The sequence below is a fragment of the Anolis carolinensis genome, chromosome 5, assembly GCF_035594765.1.
Source record: "Anolis carolinensis isolate JA03-04 chromosome 5, rAnoCar3.1.pri, whole genome shotgun sequence".
NCBI lineage: Eukaryota > Metazoa > Chordata > Lepidosauria > Squamata > Dactyloidae > Anolis > Anolis carolinensis.
Window position 1 is genome coordinate 51249841 of NC_085845.1, and position 19925 is coordinate 51269765.

At 42.8% G+C, this 19925-nt stretch overlaps 2 protein-coding genes and 1 long non-coding RNA gene across 3 annotated transcripts; 2 read left to right on the top strand and 1 right to left on the bottom strand.

The window, feature by feature from the left end:
- The first annotated feature begins 1535 nt into the window (after nucleotides 1-1535).
- On the top strand, nucleotides 1536-5964 carry LOC100552136 (lecithin retinol acyltransferase). Its single transcript, XM_062981161.1, has 3 exons — nucleotides 1536-1911; nucleotides 4327-4492; nucleotides 5816-5964. The coding sequence occupies exons 1-3, from the start codon at nucleotides 1624-1626 to the stop codon at nucleotides 5962-5964; spliced, it is 603 nt and encodes a 200-aa protein (XP_062837231.1). The 5' UTR covers nucleotides 1536-1623.
- Nucleotides 5690-19686, bottom strand: LOC134299172 (uncharacterized). The gene is made up of 2 exons (XR_010006327.1): nucleotides 19421-19686; nucleotides 5690-6727 (listed from the first exon to the last, which is right to left on the bottom strand). It is a non-coding gene; the product is annotated as an uncharacterized LOC134299172 (long non-coding RNA).
- Nucleotides 6043-13605, top strand: lrat (lecithin retinol acyltransferase). The gene is made up of 2 exons (XM_003221736.4): nucleotides 6043-6585; nucleotides 11463-13605. Exons 1-2 carry the CDS (start codon nucleotides 6043-6045, stop codon nucleotides 11613-11615), a joined length of 696 nt encoding a protein of 231 aa, XP_003221784.1. The 3' UTR covers nucleotides 11616-13605.
- Nucleotides 19687-19925: the final 239 nt, after the last annotated feature.

Here is a 19925-nt window from a genome sequence, read left to right on the forward strand (position 1 = left end):
AACTCATTTTCACTGAGGGCCACATCAACCTTATGATTGCCTTCAAAGGGCCGTTTAATCCATGGAAAGAGAATCTGTGGATTCAGAGATCAAACTGTCTTTTTTATATGTAGTGGTTGGTGCTCTTTAGTTTTTACCCCGTTTGGGTCACCAGGTTATTGAATGACAACTTCCATCACTTTTGATTATCTGCCATGTGGACTGAGGATAATGGGAATTGCAACTCAACAGCACGTGTGGTTGGAGAAAAGTCAAAGAACATTTTAAAGTCAGACATCATATCCACAAGATTTGAATCCACATTCAAACCTCACTATCCTGACTGAACAGAACAAACTGCAGCCTTCCAGATGTTACTGTATCACAACGCCCATCAGCTCTAGTCATGATGTCTAATGAGGAGGAATACAGGAGTTGGAATCCATCACCCAGAAGGCCACATCAAATGACATGGTGGGCTGGATACGGCCCACGGGCCTTTATTTCAACACATGTGATCTAGAATTTAGGATTCTTGGGTATACAATCTCTCCAAAAATGTTTATCACATTTTTTATCTCAGCCTTTCAGGTGGTGATGCAGTTGGACCTGGAGTTCCTTGTGTGTTAGTGAAAAACCTCACATTCCTGATCTTGGCAGATTTTTGGAAACTAGAAGCCTTTATGGTCACCATTCCAGCAGATCATAGATTCTCTTTCTTTCAACAGCAGCCAAATTACACTGTGTAACACGATTTTTGTTTCTGGGTTATAAATGTCATTTCCTAATTGGTTCTATCACAAAAACATAGAAAAGGTGTATTAAACTACAAAATCAGTTTTTGTGGGACATCCTGAAGGACATTTTGCTATAGTTTTTCAATGAACATCTTGAGTCTCAACCAATTCAACATAGTTTGTGGCAGCCACAAAAACAAAGTTTCTGGAGCATAAAAACTTTCAAAGTACAGTAGAGTCTCACTTATCCAAGCTAAACGGGCCGGCAGAAGCTTGGATAAGCGAATATCTTGGATAATAAGGAGGGATTAAGGAAAAGCCTATTAAACATCAAATTAGGTTATGATTTTACAAATTAAGCACCAAAACATCATGTTATACAACAAATTTGACAGAAAAAGTAGTTCAATATGCAGTAATGTTATGTTGTAATTACTGTATTTATGAATTTAGCACCAAAATATCACAATATATTGAAAACATTGACTACAAAAATGGCTTGGATAATCCAGAGGCTTGGATAAGCAAGGCTTGGATAAGTGAGACTACTGTATTGCACAAAAACAGGAAATAACACTTTCAAACCAGGAAAATGAATCTTTTCAAATTTTGTTACATACTGTTACTCGTTTTTCCCCATAGAAGAGATCAGCACGGTTTGAACCCTATGCTGTTTTCAAAGCCTAAGTGCTTTAAAAAACTTTGAGCTTCCAGGTGTTCTTGACTCCAACTCCCAGAAGCCTCAGCCAGTTTGGTCCACATTCAAGGATTCTGGGAGCTGGAGCCTAAAGCACCTGGAGCCTAATTTTGATGTCACTTTAAGCATCAGGGATCACTGTTACAGAATCGTGGGAGCTGAAGGTTTACAAGCGCCTCTTCTGCCAAAGAGTGCTGGTCCCACACCAGGATGCCAGGACAGTTCAAAGTGGTGCCAAACTGCACTGATTTCACAGTGTGGATGCACTCTAAGACCCAAGTGGGAGGCAGAGCCGAGTTCCTCATTCTTGGCTGCGCCTCTCGGTCCAAAATGACTCAAAGGAAGCAAAGGAAGGCCGGGCAAAGGCAGGGCGGGGGCCGGGAAAAGGAGGAGGAGGAGGAGGAGGAGGAGGCAGGCAGGGCTCGAAGGCTGGCGTTGAGAAGCAGCCTCCTCCTCCTTTCCTTCACTCCAGCCCCGCTGCTTCCCTCCCTTCCTCAGGTAAGACAAATCGCCTTCTTAGATCCCCCGCCAGATGCATGCACAACGAAGAGTAGCTTTGGAGATGATTCGAAAGAGAAGCGAAGGCATTAGTGTTAGAATAACTTTGCTCAAAGTTTTGAAACATCCCATGCTAAGTGAGAGGTTCTCATCGTCGCCTGCGCCCTGAGCAGCCAACTTCACTTGGAAAGTTTCTCTTGCAACTTGGCCGCACTTGCCTGCTTATTGGCCTCTTTTGCTCAGTTAAGGGTCTATATCAGGCATGGGCAAACTTGGGCCCTCCAGGTGTTTTGGACTTCAACTCCCACCATTCCTAACAGCCGATAGGCTGTTAGGAATGGTGGGAGTTGAAGTCCAAAACACCTGGAGGGCTCACGTTTGCCCATGCCTGGTCTATATATCTTTGAAAAGATATATAAAATATAGGATTGAGGATAGGTAGACTTGGGGGTCTCTCAGTCACAGGGTCCCCGAAAGCACCAATCTATGTCTGCATTTATCTATGTACTAGCTGTGCCTGGCCACACGTTGCTGTGGCGAAGTATGGTGGTATGGGGAATAAAGTATTGAGGAATTGGTGGTAGTTAAGGTAAAGGGTAAAGGTTTTCCCCTGACATTAAGTCCATTATAGCTGTGTGGAAAGGCCTTGAGTCTACACTGACATATAATCCAGTTAAAATCAGATAATCTGTATTTTATAGGCAGTGTGGAAGAGGCCTAAGTGAGGCCTAACTCTGCCTGTCCCCTGGGCTGAGTGGGTTGCTAGGAGACCAAGTGGGCAGAGCTTAGCCTTCTAACTAGCAGCAATTGGATGAAATACAATTATTCCTCTCCCTCTAATTAGGACTTTATTTTTCTTTTCTTTTTGTTGTATGAACGTAGAGGCATGGATGAGGAGTTGTGCTGCCAAGTTTAGTGTTTCTGGGATGTGTAGTTTTGTTGTTTTGTCCTAGGCCGAAATTTCATTACACTTTTATATATATAGATATTAGCCATTGCAATTGGGGGGGGGGGGGGGGCTTTCTGGGCTGGTTTGCGAGGAGTTTTGTGGCTTCAAGGGCTCCCTCTCCGGGTGCATCCATACTATAGAATTGATGCAGTTTAACTGTCACATCTCAATGCTATGGGATCCAGTGTATTGTAGCTCTACAAGGCTTCTTTCCGCCTTCTCCACTATCCAGCTGCAGTTCCCACAGTTCCAAAGCATGACGCCATCGGAGTTAAAGTTGTGCAAAGGTAAAGGTTTCCCCCTGACATTAAGTCTAGTCATGTCCAACTCTGGAGGGTGGTGCTCATCTCCATTTCTAAGCCAAAGAGCCGGCGTTGTCCGTAGACATCTCCAAGGTCATGTGGCCAGTATGACTGCATGGAGCGCAGTTACCTTCCCGTTGGGGCAGTACCTATTGATCTACTCACATTTGCATGCTTTTGAACTGCTAGATTGGCAGAAGCTGGGGCTAAGAGCAGGAGCTCGCCCCGCTCTGTGGATTTGAACTGCCGACCTTTTGGTCAGCAAGTTCAGCAGCTCAGCGGTTTAATCTGCTGTGCCCCAAATTTGTGCTAAACTGTGTTAATTCTGCAGTGTAGAAGCATGCTCTGCCACACTGAAAAGCTACTTTCCCTTGGGTTTGCCTTCATGTTCTGTGTTGAGACATGACATTTTGAAGGCTCTCTGTAGTTTGGGAAGAAATGGGTCGCCTGAAACTTTTGCCAAGTAGAAACAGCAAAAAATCTTGCTTCATTTTGGGGTGGGCATTGATGCCCTCTGACTTGGAAACACTGAAGGGAATGCTTTGAGCATGCAAGGAGATTCCCTCCACAATGAGCTTAGCAGTAAGAGGTCCTGAATTTGCCAGAGACTTTATTTTCTGTGTCAGAAGCGACTTGAGAACATATTGCCAGTCGCTCCTGGTGTGAGAGAATTGGCCATCTACAGAGATGTTGCCCAGGGGATGCCCAGATATGTTACTGGGAGGCTTCTCTCATGTCTCCACAAGCTAGAGCTGATGGACATAAGCTCACCCCATCTCACAGATTCGAAACAGCAACCTTCACGTCAGCAACCCAACCTTCAGCTCAGCAGTTCAGTTGGTACAAGGGTTTAGCCCATTGTGCCACCGCAATGAGACTGATCTGGGCTTTTCCACCATTATTATTATTATTATTATTATTATTATTATTATTATTATTATCATTATGTTTATTTATACACAGCTTTCTCTCTCCATAAGGGTGATTGTATGATTCCACACATACCCCTTTCAAAACATGTAGGGGTCTACCTCTGAAAAACCGAGCATTGAAACCACTCAGCTATCAGGTTCATGTGCAGTCCAAAAATCTGTCACTGAAGGAATCTAGAATCGAAAATATTGGTTTTGTTACCTTGAATTATCCACTTTTCTTTTTTATTAGCACCACAATCCCTCTGATGTATTCTGCTGTGGATACATCCTGCAAGAAGGCTCACATCCAAAGGATGGACTCACACACAAGAAGCGGCTTGCAGTATGTTCTCAAGTCGCTTCTGAAACGATTAAAAAAAAATACCACAACATATGCTTCCCACTTTGCAGTGCCGGTCAGTATTCTTTAAATGCTTGCTACTTGAATGTTGTGGCTTGAAGGTTATACTATGCTTCTAGAGACTAAGGTTCGAATCCCTGTGTTGTCATGGGAATTTTGGTCAAGTGACACTCTCTCAGCCTCAGAGCAACGCTAAGAGAATCTCATGCCAGCCTTAACATTGACATAAGTCAGAAATGAGCTGAAAGGACACCACAACACAACCTGATTTGGCTTGATAAGCTTGTCTGTAATAGGAATTCTATTCAGGGCTGTAGTTCTGTACACAACTATCTGGAGGGAAGCAACACTAAAAGCACTATAATAGAACCGAATTCTTGGTAAACATGTTGGATTCACACTAAGAATAATAGTTGGAAGAGACCCTTTGTCCATGGGAAGCCTGCACAAGTCAGTGCAAGTAAATCCCACTGGAATTATTTTCTACCTGCTATATCATGTTTAGGATTAAAGTGATGTAATCCAATCCTCTATAAAAAGTTCTCCCAAGGAAATGGGTATTCCTTGCCTAAGAAAACTCCATGAAATTTAGTGTAATACTCATGTGTTTGTGCATGCCATCAAGTCATGCACATGACTTGAAGGCATGCACATACACATGAGTATTATTTTTTTTCTGTGTCAGGAGCGATTTAAGAAACCACAAGTTGCTTTTGGTGTAAGAGAATTGGCTGTCTGCAAGGACGTTGCCCAGGGACACCCCGATGTTTTGATGTTTACCATCCTGTAAGACAGTGGTTTTCAACCTGTGGGTCCCCAGGAGATTTGGTCTACAACTACCAGAAATCCCAGCCAGTTTACCAGCTGTTAGGATTTCTGGGAGTTGAAGGCGAATACATCTGGGGAGTCACAAGTTGAGAACCACTGGTGTAAGAGGCTTCTCTCATGTCCCTGCATGGGGAGGTAGAGCTGACAAGCAAGAGCTCACCCCGCTCCCTGGATTCGAACTGCCGAACTTTTGGTCACCAGTCCTGCTGATACAAGGGTTTAACCCATTGCACCACCGAGATTTGAAGGTTTCATGTTGTTAATAGCAGAATTTGGACAAGTTATTCATTTATACTACAGCTCTCATCATCCCCCAGGCAGCATAAGAAATGCGGTATCTGAGAATCTTAGTCCCTTATAGGAATTTCCCCAAGTTCTGTATAGTAATATAGCAACTTTTGACTAAATCCACTCTCCCAGATGATATGTTTGAATTTCTGTACATCTTTATAATCTGTCAAGATGAAGTTTTCGAAACTTGTGTAACAAAATCCTCAATGCAATGCTTGATCTGGGGCTGATTTTGTTGTTTTTATTGTTGTGCCTTCAGTCATGAATAAATCATCCGATCTCCTGGAGCATGTTTTCTGCAAGAGCCACTGTCTGAGTCAAGGTCTGTTTCATTCTACAGGGGCCACCCACTTGCCTGTCTGCCAATCAAAATGGATTCGGTTGGTGGGATGGACCCTCTTGCTGTGATAAAAAGGCAAGATTTTGAAGCCGACTGAGGCAATAACAGGAGCAGCTGTGGCGGTGGCAGCATCCAGAAACAAGATCATGAAGAACCCTATGTACGAAATAGTGTCGCTGCTACTGGAAAAGTTTCTCCTGATCACCAGGCTCCTTGGTATGGGCTCCAGCAGTGAGGAAGATGAAAAGAAAAAACATGCTTCTTATTATGACACAACCTATTTCAAGCCAGGAGATTTGTTGGAAGTGCCCCGCACGCTTTTCATTCACTTTGGCATCTACCTGGGTGACAACCGGGTGGCCCACCTGATGCCAGACATCCTGCCAGCTCTCACCAACGACCAGAAGCAGATCCAGAAGGTGGTGACTAATAAGAGACTCATCTTGGGCGTCATTGCCAAAATGGCCCGGATCCGTGTGGACACAGTGGAGGACTTTGCCTATGGAGGCTGCATTCTGGTGAACCACATGGACAGGCTCTTCAAGAACAAAGTCCTGAGTAATGAAGAGGTGGTCAGTAGAGCAGAAAAGTTGGTGGGGGCCACAGACTACAGCTTGCTTTGGAACAACTGTGAACATTTTGTGACCTTCTGCAGATATGGCTCTGGGGTCAGCTTCCAGACTGACAAGGTAAAGACTACCGTTGTCCAAAGCTATCCAGACAAAGGGTGTCAGTCTCCAATCTAAGCTTTAGGATGCACTGGAAGAGGGAAGGATAAAGGTGCAATGGCTTGCACATAGTTGGTTGGTATCTCTGAATGGATTTTCCTCCCTGAAACAGAAAGTGGGATATATGATTAGGTAACCATCTGTTTAGAGGATGTCCTTTTATTCTAGAGCTTGAAAATGTTCCTTTTTGAACAATAATTCTCCGAACTGGCCAGGATAGCCAGTTGTAGTATAAAAAAGTAATTTATGAACTCTGGCCAGCAGTAACAAACTCTATTAGTAAATGTGTTGTCGAAGGCTTTCATGGCCGGAATCACGGGGTTGGTGTGAGTTTGCCGGGCTGTATGGCCGTGTTCCAGAAGCATTCTCTCCTGACACTTCGCCCACATCTATGGCAGGAACCCTCAGAGGTTGTGAAGTCTGCTGGAAACTAGGCAAGTGGGGTTTATATATCTGTGGGGAAAATAACTCTTGTTTGCTTGAGGCAAGTGTGAATGTTGCAATTGGCCATCTTAATTCGCATTGAATGGCCTTGCAGCTTCAAAGCCTGGCTGCTTCCTGCCTGGGGGAATCCTTTGCAGGGAGGTGTTAGCTAAAGTATTCCCTCAGGCAAGAAGCAGCCAGGCTTTGAAGCTGCAAGGCCATTCAATGCTAATCAAGCTGGCCAATTGCAACATTCACACTTGCCTGAAGCAAACAAGAGTTCTTTCTCCCACCTTGGACCTTCCACAGATATATAAACTCCACTTGCTTAGTTCCAACAGACCTCACAACCTCTGAGGATGCTTGCCATAGATGTGGCCAAAACGTCAGGAGAAAATGCTTCTGGAACATAGCCATACAGCTCAGAAAACTCACAGCAACCCTCTATTAGCTAAAATAAATAAATAAATTCAAATCAGTCATAAACATTAATAAAGGAATAAAACTTAATCAGTCATAACATCTTTCCTGTGATCCAAGTCCTAACTTGCCATGCTTCTTTCAACAAGATGATTCCCCTGACATCTTGTGTGTTTCTCTAACCTGAATAAGCAAAAAACATTGCTGCCACCAGATCATCCAAAAAATGGACAGTGTGCTTGATGCTGCTAAGACAACACAGGCATAATGTTATTACTCTAGTCATCTAGTTCTTCTCTCTGAACATGGATCCAGTACAGAGTCATTATTTTCTAAATAAAATAAAATAAACAATACTATTCCTAGCTGTAAGAGTAAAGGCAATTGTCTGAATGAACTTCTAAGGAAGGAACACCTATAAACAACACTCTCTGGTCAGGATTTATGTCAGGATGCCGACATTTCTTTAGCTTCTGTCTGGTGTTTGTTGGAAATTTGGCAAGTCCTTTTTTAACACTGAGGTTTACTCTTCCTCTTAAACCAGTCACCTGACATCTTAACACATTAAGGTTGAATAGTATTTAGGTAGACTGCTAATGGCCATAGCAGTTGGGATGTTTTTCAAAGACCTTTCCACCTAACGAATAGTGTTTAAATGGAAAGTAGAGCTCCGTGTATATAACCCCCCTTGCTTGTTTTTAGTCTCCAGGTTTGTCCTCCCCTTCTTTTTTAAACTTTTCTTTTAGTGTGGGAAGAATTTTGATTCTTCTGCTTAGTAGCTTTCTAAAAGCAAGACTTGAAGCATAACATTTTTCACACAAAGTAGACACATTTGTGTTAGCCAAAAAAAAAAAAAGGGGGGGGGGGACCTTCATTAGGCCAATCAAAAGGAACCTCCGGTGGTGCAGTGGGTTAAGCCGCTGAGCTGCTGAACTTGCTGACTGAAACATTGGCAGTTCAAATCTGGGGAGTGGGAACCTTTAGGTCAGCAAGTTCAGCAGCTCAGCTGTTTAACCTGCTGTGCTGGTGCACTTTTGGATACCTATTATAAAAAGCAGGGAGAGGTTAGATGAAGCTGGCTATGGGATTCTGGGACTCTATAGTCTCTTTCACCCACGCTGGGCCTGCCACAGATATATAAACCTCCCTTGCTTAGTTTCCAATATACCTCACAACCTCTGAGGATGCCTGCCATAGATGTGGGCGAAACATCAGCAGAGAATGCTTCTGGAACACGATCACACAGGTCAAAAAATTCACAACACCCCAATCTCAGTATAATTTTATTAGCCTCTCTTTCTTGTGAAATAAAAATGAACAAGAGTGTATTGTTAATTGTTAATCCACTATGTTTTGCCATTATAATCTAGAAAGCAGTGAGAGCCTACCATGTTTTCTTTGGTAATGCTTGTGTGATGCAACAATCAAACATTAGAATGGTTGCTTTTCTATTACAGCACACAGAATCCCTCAGTCAGCATTGCAACTGGAAAAATTCTAACAGTTGCTGAGAGAAAAATAACCTAATTCCCGAACTCTAGGCCAACTGAATGTGTTAAACTCAGGGTGCTGGGTGGTGGTTACTAGCATTAGAGTTGATTCCTTCTCCAACATTTGAGTGAAATAAAGGTCCGTTTGTGCAGGGATTGAGGGCAGCAGGAGCAGTGGCTTCAGGTTGGCTCAAGGGCATGCTTTACAAGCAGAGTTTACTGAAGTCTGCGAAAGGAAACACGTCAGGTTTATTTGGGTCCCAAGCAAATACTTTGCTGTAGTGAAGGCACTGTTTCTGGGTGGCTAATTAGAATGGAATACATATTAGCTCTCTGTGCTCTCTGTGAGCAAGAAATAAGAGCAAGGGCTTTTTTTTGGCTTGAATTTCTCTCTTTTTGTTTTTTTTAATACTGAATTTGTGTTTAATGCCAGTGAAGTCTGCTAAGTCTGCCAGGTCGCTGAGAAACAAGCCCAGGTTTTAATTGGTGTTACTGTTTACCACTGCTCATATAACAGGGGTTTTGTATAATGTTACAATAGGCTAATAAATAGCTTGGGTGGAAAAAACGCACAAACTTAAAACCCTTAAGCCCCCTGGTTTCATTTTTTCAAAGTGCATGCTTCTTTTAGAAATAGGACACTTAGTTCTGTAGCCTTCATTTGGTCAGGTTAAATACTCTTTAATTAATGTATACCACAATAATATTAATTTTTCAGTCCCCCAAATTGGATGTCATTGTGAACTGGCTGACTGGCCAAAATCTATCACTTGGTTTGAGTGCTGGATTAGGACTCTGAGAGACCAGGGTTCAAATCTATACTCACCTATGAAAACCCTCTTGAACAGTTCACAATCTGCTGTCGAAGGCTTTCATGGCCGGAACCACTGGGTTGCTGGACCATTCTAACAACCACCATGTCTGACTACACATAGAAGCCATTGAAATCCACAAGCACATGGAAATTTTCAACAGAAAGGAGGAAACCATGAAAATGAACAAAATCTGGCTACTAGTATTAAAAATATATATCTAAAATCAGGGCAGTAAATAAAGAACATCACTCAGAAGTCAGGGAAATTCAATACAAGAAACAATCAGGGACAACAAAGGATTCCCCCAGACAGGAAGCAGCCAGGCTTTGAAGCTGCATGACTATTCAATGCTAATCAAGCTGGCCAATTGCAACATTCACACTTGCACACAAGCAGACAAGAGTTTTTTCTCCCACCATGGAGCTTCCACAGACATATAAATCCCACTTGCCTAATTTCCAACAGACCTCACAACCTCTGAGGATGCCTGCCATAGATGTGGGTGAAACGTCAGGACAGAATGCTTCTGGAACATGGCCATACAGCCCGGACAACTCATAGCAATCCAATTCACAATCTCTCAGCCTCAAAGGCGATGGCAAACTCACTGAACAATTAGTGCCAGGAAAACTCCATGCTAGGGCTGCCTTAGAATCGCCATAAGTTGGACATGACTTGAAGGCACAAAAAAAAAAAAAATTGTTTCAAACCAGTGCACATATCACCGTTTGGGTGCCATTTTGTGCAGAAACTACCAAGAGGGAGGAACATAATATAGGGTGGGTAACAATCAAATCATTTTAAAGTTCTGCTCCATCAATACAGACTTTGCAATCACCCACGCAAATTCTCTTAAAATAGCAGAATAGCCTCCTTGCGCATGCTATACAGCAAAGGATGGGGGAGATTTTAGCCTATTAGTTGTTTCAGACTACAACTCTCAGAAGTCTAGGACAGCATGTCCAATGGTTAAGTATTATGGTTGATAGGGATTATGGGAGCCCCTGGTGGCGCAGTGGGCTAAACCCTTGTGCTGGCAGGACTGCTAATCTGAAGGTTGGGTTGCTAACCTGAAGGTTGCCGGTTTGAATCTGGGTAGAGTGCGGATAAGCTTCCTCTGTCAGTTCCAGCTCCCAATGTCGGGACATGTGAGAAGCCTCCCACAAGCAGAGCCGGTCCAACAATGAGGCGAATTAAGCAGTCGCTTGGGGCACAAAACATACAGTCGAGACGGCTTTTTCTGTTGATTTCTTGTAAAACATGATGTTTTGGTGCTTAATTTGTTAAATCTTAATGTAATTTGATGTTTAATAGGCGTTTCCTTAATCTCTCCTTATTATCCAACATTTTCATTTATCCAATGGTTTTATTTTTCAGTGATTGGTTTGGGGGGGGGGGCGCCAAAATTCTGTTCGCCTACACTTGAAAAATACCTAGGGCCGGCTCTGCCTACAAGAATGGTAAAACATTAAAACATCCGGGCATCTCCTAGGCAACGTCCTTCCAGACGGACTATTCTCTCACACCAGAAGCGACTTGCAGTTTTTCAAGTTGCTTCTGACATGACAAAATGGGTGATTGGGGGGGGGGGGGCGGGGCGGGAATAACAATTCACAGTGGCATTTTACTGGATGGTTTTCCGTTTTCCGCTTAGTTTGTATTCTCAATGTTTTTGTTTTGGTCTTTGCAGTTCTGTGAAACAGTGAAGATGATAATTCGGGACCAGAGGAGTGTTGTTGCTACTGCGCTACTGGGACTGGTTTCTATATTCTGCCTGGGCCTTGCACCATCCACCACTCTCCCCACCATCATTATTCCATTCATGCTGTGGATGGCTGGTTAACAAAGCCACCAGAGTGTGTTGGCAGCTGTACATAGGATGTATAATGTATTTATGAAGGCTCAAACTCCTTCCAATGTTTTGTGAGCAGAGGAGAATGTGACTTGCAGTTGTATCCTCATTTATTGATACCCGACGGGGCAGAATATGGTGAACAAGCAACATCTTACTGCATAAGCTGCTGGGTTTTTGTACAAATATTTGCAGAAAGCAACTTCAGCAATGGATTCATGGGGTTTGTTCCCGAGCAAATGTGCATAGGCAGCAAACCCAAAAGTAAACTCAGCTAAAATTGGTGGGATTAGCTCTCAAGTAAATATGCATAGGATTGGAGAGAGGGTATAATATGTGAAAAGCTTTCCTTTGGATGTAGGGGAAATCAATGAAGCCTTAGATGAATCCTCCCCAGCCTAGCAGTCGCCAGATGTGATGAACTACAGTCTCCATGTTCACTAAGGAGCACGGCTAGATCAGATCTAGTCCAACATCCTTTGTATACCAAGGGAGCAAATCCAGTGGCCCTCCAGATGTTGTCAAACTACAATTCCCAGAATTCCTCACTATAAACTATACTGGCAAATGCTGGTTAGAATTAAACATGATTACCACCTACGTGAAGTTTGTTAGCAGACCATAGATCAGTGTTTCTCAACCTGTTGGTCCCTAGGTGTTTTGGTCTACAACTCTCAGAAATCTCAGCCAGTTTACCAGCTGTTAGGATTTCTGGGAGTTAAAGGCCAAAACATCAGGGGACCCACAGGTTGAGAACCACTGTCATAGATGATAAAGTATCCTCCCAGTTATGTTTCTCAGGAACTGAAACACTGAGACTCAGGCTCCTTCTACACTTGTGGTTCTCAACCTGTGGGTCCCAGATGTTTTGGCCTTCAACTCAAAGAAATCCTAACAGCTGGTAAACTGGCTGGGATTTCTGGGAGTTGTAGACCAAAACACCTGGGGACCCACAGGTTGAGAACCACTGGTCTACACTGTCCTTATATCTCAAGATCTGATCCCGGATTATCTACTTATTCCAGGTTATATGGCAGTGAAGACTCACATAATTCAGTTCAAAGGAGATAACCTGGGATCAGATCCTGGCATATAAGGACAGTGTAGAAGGGGCTTCAGTGCTGACATATAGCCATCCTAAGTAGTAGTCTCTGGTGATCCTAACTCCATGAATTTATTGATAAAATTATCATCTTTAGAGCCATATGTGATAGAAGTCATCACCGCACTGAATGCAGTAGTGCTGAAATATGTGCTGAAAAATCATTCCTTTCCTCCACCTTCTAACATTTAGCTTCATAGGTGACTTCAGGTTCTAATATAATGATAGACCATTCTTGCTATCCCCTTCTTTCATATCATGCATAATTTTGTAAACATCTGTTTTGTCTTCCCTTCCCTTTTTTATAAACTTAGCGATCCTAAACATTGTAGCCCTTTTTATAGGCCTACACAGCTGGAGGGCACTGGGCTGCCTTAAGACACACAGGTGGACAATGGAGACACGTGACTAGTACTCAGTATTCCTTCAAGATGTATTTTGAAAGGTCTTGCATAATCGTCAAGGCAATTAAAAGAGAGGAGGGGAAACCCAGGAGTGTATTATTACTGTTGTGTGTTTCTATCATTGCACATTTCTAAGAGATTATATCTGATCTTTTAGATTTCCATAAAGAAAGAAGTTGAATTCACTATGGGCATTTCTTCTCAAATGGCACAAAACTCCCTTCCATCCTGACTCATTTGGGTGCTGCAGATTCACCTTGGTATTAAATGTCAACAACTCCCAATTCAAATCATGGTGGTAGCGGCAAATTCTTTTGAAGCCTCAAGGCAAGATTGGCACAAGTGACTAAAACAAAAACACAAAGAGCATTCTGTGTTTGTGGGAAGATGAAAGGGAGAAGTCTAGTCCTTTTGTCTTTTCTTCACAATGAGATCAAGTAGCATGGAAATAAAGAAGCTGCTTTATGACTTCTAATAGCCCTGGTCTTTGTCACTAGCCTGGAATTCTTCAGTCATCATTGTGTCTAGTACCAGACAGGCTATTTCGCAGAGCTTGGCAACATTATTTTTTCAGACTACAGATACCAGAATCCCAAACCAGAATGGCCATAGGACATGTAGCCTGATGTGATTCCAGAAGTTGTAATCCCTCGTCCCCCAAAATGACATTTCCAAGCAATGACAGTAGACAAGGTAGAACAGCTCCACTCAGGATAAGGGGGTTCAGATTGCAATTGAAAATGTGGACAACTGTGATTTTGGTTGCAATCCTATACACATTACATAGAAGTAAAAGCAATGGGTAGGGCCAGGGCCAGTGTCAGATTCCGGACAAATAAGGCCCTGTGCAAATTACGAGGCCCTGGAGGAGTTGGCCCAGCATACCTACACTGCCAGCTTTCCTTCTTTTTGCACTACAAATGAGATATGTGCAGTGTGCGTAGGAATTTGTTTGTGTTTTTTTTAGTTCACACAAACACTCTCAAACCATTTGCCACTAGCCTGACCCATCTGTCAATTTCTAAACCACAATGCCTATCCATATCCTTCTTGAACTATACTTCTCACAACAGGGCACAATATTCTAGAGGAGGTCGGAGCAAAGCTTTCATTAATCTAACCCCCCCCCCCCCCCCCAAATTACAATCTGGCTTTTATATTTATTGGGGTTGGGGAGATGGGACTCCACCACAAAAGTGGGAAAATGTTGATATATCCACTTTTTAAAAACCTGAGGAAACACCTCTCTAGAGAATGCTAGGTTATCCAGCATGACTCTATGATAAATTCTACCATAAGGTGATCTAGAATTGTTCTGGAAGGACCTAAAAATGCCTAGAAAAAGTGTTCTCACTGGGAATGTCTAGATTCCGCAGTGCAACTATCTTTTGGCAGCATTGCACAGGAGGGCCTTGACATTTTTAGAGAGAATGTATTCATCAATTATCTGTAAATAATCAAATCTGTAAAAGATCAGCCCACAAATATGGAAGGATTTGTGTATAAATACTTCTATTGAAATTTTGATACACCCATAACCACCCCTGTGAGTAACATCTAAACAGTTGAGATTCACTCCTCTGGACTCTGCGTTTCCGGGCACCTCCATTTTTCCTGCTGTTTTCCTCCTTTCTCTCTAGCTTTCTTCAGGCATTCTGCAACGTAGTCATTCAAAAACAGTCTCTCCCTTCACACTGGGGCAGTGCATGCATCTGCCACTGTAGAGAGAGAGCAAATCCAGATTTTATCACTGCTTCTCCAGTAGTTGTTCTGGGAGGCATTTAGTCAGGGCCATAGCCAGAAAAAAAAATCAGGGGGGGGGGGGGACATTTTTTAGCGAATCATGAAATAATTTAGAAATCAGGCTCCATCGATAAACTTCAATGGACACTCAAGACAGATAAATTTCAGTGGACACTCATGGGGATGTGGTTAATTAGTTAAAATTCGTGAGTAAACCAGGTTTAAAAAAAAACCTGAAAATTTTCAGGGGGGGGGGGTTGAACCCCTAACTCCCACCCCCCCTTGGCTACAGCCCTGCATTTTGTTGCTTGTGAAGTATTTAGAACTCTGTATCTGAGAGTTTTGGTGCCTCCAAAAACCATAATTCTCAGAATTTTGCAGGATGTACCCATGACAGTTCAAAAGAAATCAAAGCATATACTGACGTAATGTGATAGGGCACTAGCAAATTCAGGGCAAAAAAAAAGAAGAAAAGAAAACCACAGTGAACTTTTTACTCACCCTACGTAGCAGTGTTCTGCTTCTTTTTCCTCCACTGAGATTGTTTTAGCCATATTACCCAACTCCTGAATAGAGCTTCCGTTACTCGGAACATTTGAGCCACTTTCAGTTTTTCTGTGCATTTCAACTTTTATGTTTTCAGCTAATCCTACTTTCCAGGCCTCCTCCTGCCTTTTTTTTCTACGCACCTGGATCCTCCCCCTTCAAAAAACCCCTACACTTGCTTTCTAATGCCAGTCCCCAACTTTTTGTTTGTCAGTGCATCTTGAGCTCCTCCTCTAACTTTCCATTTTATCATTTTATCTGGCATATATGAGATCTTATACTGGGCTGGGCTTAGCACAGCGGGCTAAACCACTGTGTTGCAGAAAAACCCTGCTGATCAAAAGGCCAGCAGTTCAAGCCCGGGTTGGGGTGAGCATCCGCTGTCTGCTTCAGCAAACCTGCCCACCTAGCAGGTCGAAAGCAGAAATATAAATAGATAAATAGGTCCTACTTTTACTGAAGAGGTAATAAAGGTGCCCTTAAGGACATCAATCAGGAGAAAATGCTGCTTAGCATAGAAGATGGAGTGACAGCACCCCGCTGGCTAGAGTCAAGCACAGCCTCCAAGATGCTGGAAATATGATGGGAAAAACTGCCTTTACCTTTGTTTATGTTGTCTGCCCTTGTTAATTGTGTAATTGGCATTGGATGTTTACCATATTTGTGTTCTGAATCCCCTTCGGGGTGAGAAGGGCAGGTTATAAATACTGTAAATAAATAAGTAAATAAATCTCTTCCCCACATACTGAATGTGGAACACTGCTCTTGAAGACTGCTCTTCTGTTTAAAAATAAAGGCAATATTCATACACAGAGCAAATTTTGAACATTTGCAATTTCACAAACTATATTGGTTATGTCTTTGATTCATTTTCACTGCAGATAAGGGGATGGATGCTTATTGATGCCAAAATAAGTTTGGCTATTACAACTTTGACTAGGGAATCATAAGACTTAACTTTTCCACCGCAGGCACCACAATGTATCGGGACAGCCCTGCTTATGTCATTCTCCTTAGGTTAGAATTCTTAAAATTTAGGGTACTCATGCCCCCACATTTGTAGGATTCATTTTTGAGAATTTGGTTATTTGTAGGTTTGATCAATATGTTCTCTTTCGGAACCTCTAGGTCCTCCAGTTGACTCTTATGGTCAACTTTCACTACACATTGACTACAGAGTTATGCTGGGGGGCATAGAGATTTCTAGAAAGGTAGTACCTCAAATGTTAAAAAAAAATAATTTTATAGTTTTGCCACTTTTTCAGGGGTCCTGGACCCCTAATCCCCACAAAAGTGGAAGGCTGGCTTTATTTCATTCCTAAAGCAGAAACCTGAATGGGGCAGTATTTATAGACAGAAAATGGCCACAAATTATATTCTTTTTATGCTTTCGTTAGGGAAGTCTCTACAGGATGCACTGTAAGGCTCTCTGTTCAGGGGGTGGGGGAGATAGAGTTTCATTTGGCTGTATTCTGTTCATAGAATATTGTGGGATATTTTGAAGCCTTGAAACAACGAGAGCATGTATTTTTCTTGATGAAAACTTCTCTGGTTTGGAAAGTGGGGGGGGGGGAGTACAGAAGTGTTTTAAACAACCAGGACAGCCACTTCAATGAGCCAAAATAATATTGTATCAGTTTTGCAGATGCCCAAGGATTATACTGATGTCTTACAGCCCAAAATATATTATAGAATCATAGAATCATAGAGCTGGAAGAGACCTTGTGGGCCATCCAGTCCAAGCCCCTGACAAGAAGCAGGAAAATTGCATTCAAAGCATCTGTGACAGATGGCCATCCAGCCTGTGTAAAAGCCTCCAAAGAAGGAGCCTCCACTACACTCCAGGACAGAGAGTTGCACTGCTGAATAACTCTCACAGTTCGGAAGTTTTTCCTAATGTTCAGGTGGAATCGCCTTTCCTGTAATTTGAAGCCATTGTTCCGTGTCCTAGTCTCTAGGGCAGCAGAAAACGAGCTTGCTCCCTCCTCCCTATGACTTCTCCTCACATATTTATTCATCGCTATCATGTCTCTTCTCAGCCTTCTCTTCTGCAGGCTAAACATGCCCAGCTCTTTAAGCCGCTCCTCATAGGGCTTGTTCTCCAGACCCTTGATCATTTTAGTCACCTGCCTCTGAACACATCCCTGCTTGTCAAAATCTCCTTTAAATTGCGTTGCCCAGAATTGGACACAGTATTCCAGGTGTGGTCTGACCTAGGCTGGGCACCACAATTTAAGGGAGAGGTTAACAAGCTGGAATGTGTCCAGAGGAGGGTGACTAATATGATCAAGGGTCTGGAAAATAAGCTCTATGAGGAGGGATAGCATGACTTCCCTGTATCTAGACACTATACTCCTATTCATGCAGGCCAAAATCCCATTGGCTTTTTTAGCTGCCGTATCATATTATTGTCTCATGTTTAACTTGTTGTCCACAAGGACTCCAAGATCTTTTTCACACGTACTGCTGTCGAGCCAGGCGTCCCCCATTCTGTATCTTTGCATTTTATTTTTTCTGCCTAAGTAGAGCAAGGAGTTGGGAGCATAATGTTCAACAAACTTTGGAAATATCACTCTGCAGGTTTGCAACTCTCAGAGTTGGGAGTCTGGACACTGTTTTCAAAAAAGTAAAATTTAAAAGCTTTGGTCTTAAAGAAGCTATGGGTGTCATCTTGTCAGCTGGTACCTCTTGCACACTCTTCCCAAGCTCCCCCCCTTTTAGCACTGCAGGACCAAACTAGTTGTGGGAGAAGCTGCAGTATGAACAAGTGGAAATTGGTAGCAATAGGCAGCTCAGACATGGTCTTATTAGGAGACAAAAGCTTTCCCCTTACTGAAATAAGATTTTTTAAAAAAATATCCAGAAGGCTTTGTGAAATGAACAGAAGTTGCTGGCAGAAGCATGGGGTACAGACAAATACAAGAAGGAGAAAGGCACAGAGAAAGACTGCCATCCTGAGAATAAAAGAGAGACTGGCCCTCTTCTATTCCAGAATCTATAGTCCTGTCATCTTCCAGATTAGATAAATGGCCTCCATCCATCACTTTCGGCAACCCTGGGAGAAGCTGGGGTGGGGGTTTTGCCTAGGCCTTGAAAGATATTAGCCTCCAACTGGCAAGGGCAGCGTTGTTGACCTGACAGAGGTGTTCTTTTGTCAAAGGAGTAGCTAGGATTTAACCATTTGCATAATGGCTTATTGTTTTCACCAAACTCAACCATGTGCTCTTCACTTTCCCAAATGATAGAATGGAAATCAGTCATTTGTGAGGAGCAGGCAGTTGTCAGTCAAATGGAAATCCACAGAGTTAGTAAAGGAAACAAAGATAATAGCACAGCCATGAGCACTTGTTCTTTTCTATTACCAAGCAGAAGAAATTGATGTATAGGGCACCAGATCCTGTCTGATCTTGGAAGCTAGGTAGGGGCAACTCTGCTTACTTGGATGGGAGACTGCCAACAAATACCAGTTATCAAATGCTATATTGCAGAGGAAGGAACTGGCAAAACCACCTCTGAGCATTCTTTGCCTAAGAAAATCCTATGAAATTTATGGCACACACATACATGTACTTAATGTATTTTGAACTTTACATTCATTTGAGAAGAGCTGGAATGTTACTTTCAAGATGAAGTCACAGCTCATAACTGAACAGTGATAGGCTGATGCTTTAATATTGCTTAGAGAGCTGTAAAGGCCACTAAATATTGCATCAATCCTGCAGTATCTTACTTTAATATCTTTCCCCCAAAGCATTGAAATTAAAGAACTGCCAGTCACAAAATTATAGGATTAAAGGGTGCCATGCATCTATTTCAACACATACTTCAGTGGGGTCTAACTTTGATTCAGCCATCTCCCAAATCTGTCCAAGCAAGTTCTGGATTTTGGATTCATTGAAATTTGAAGCACATCCTCGAAGCATATGAATGCCTGGAAGTGGAAAGATATTTGAGAGGGGAAACAAGCTGAAACTGAATCCAGATAAGGCAGAAGTGCTTACTGTCAAGTTCTTGACCTCGATCCGGAGATCGGTTTTGGATGGGGTTATACTCTCCTTGAAGGACTGTTTATAGCTGGAGTCTTCCGGCTGGTTCAACCAGCCATCACAGCACAGGCTCTGCCATCATTTTTCCCCAGCTGCAACGCACCACGTGGCTGCCAAAAATGACTGCTTTCTGTTTCTTTCAGTTGCATGTGGAGCATGGATAGGCAGCTGAGCACACGCGCAGGAGTTCTCTGTGAGCCCTGCCTGTTGACCCAATCAGAACAGAAGAAAGCTATGATGTGTCTTTTAACTAAGCTGGACTTCCATTTTTCTGTAACGAGCAGGCTTCTGAGAGAGACAGATCAGTGATCTGAATTCTCAGTGCTGCTCGCAGCTTTGCATGGTTTGGCTTGCTTTTTGACTCAAATAGCAATAAATACACAGTTTACTTTCTACACACCTAAGGCCGCTACCTATGGTGCTCTTCACACAAGGCAAGCTTCAAATGTGGGGTAGAGGT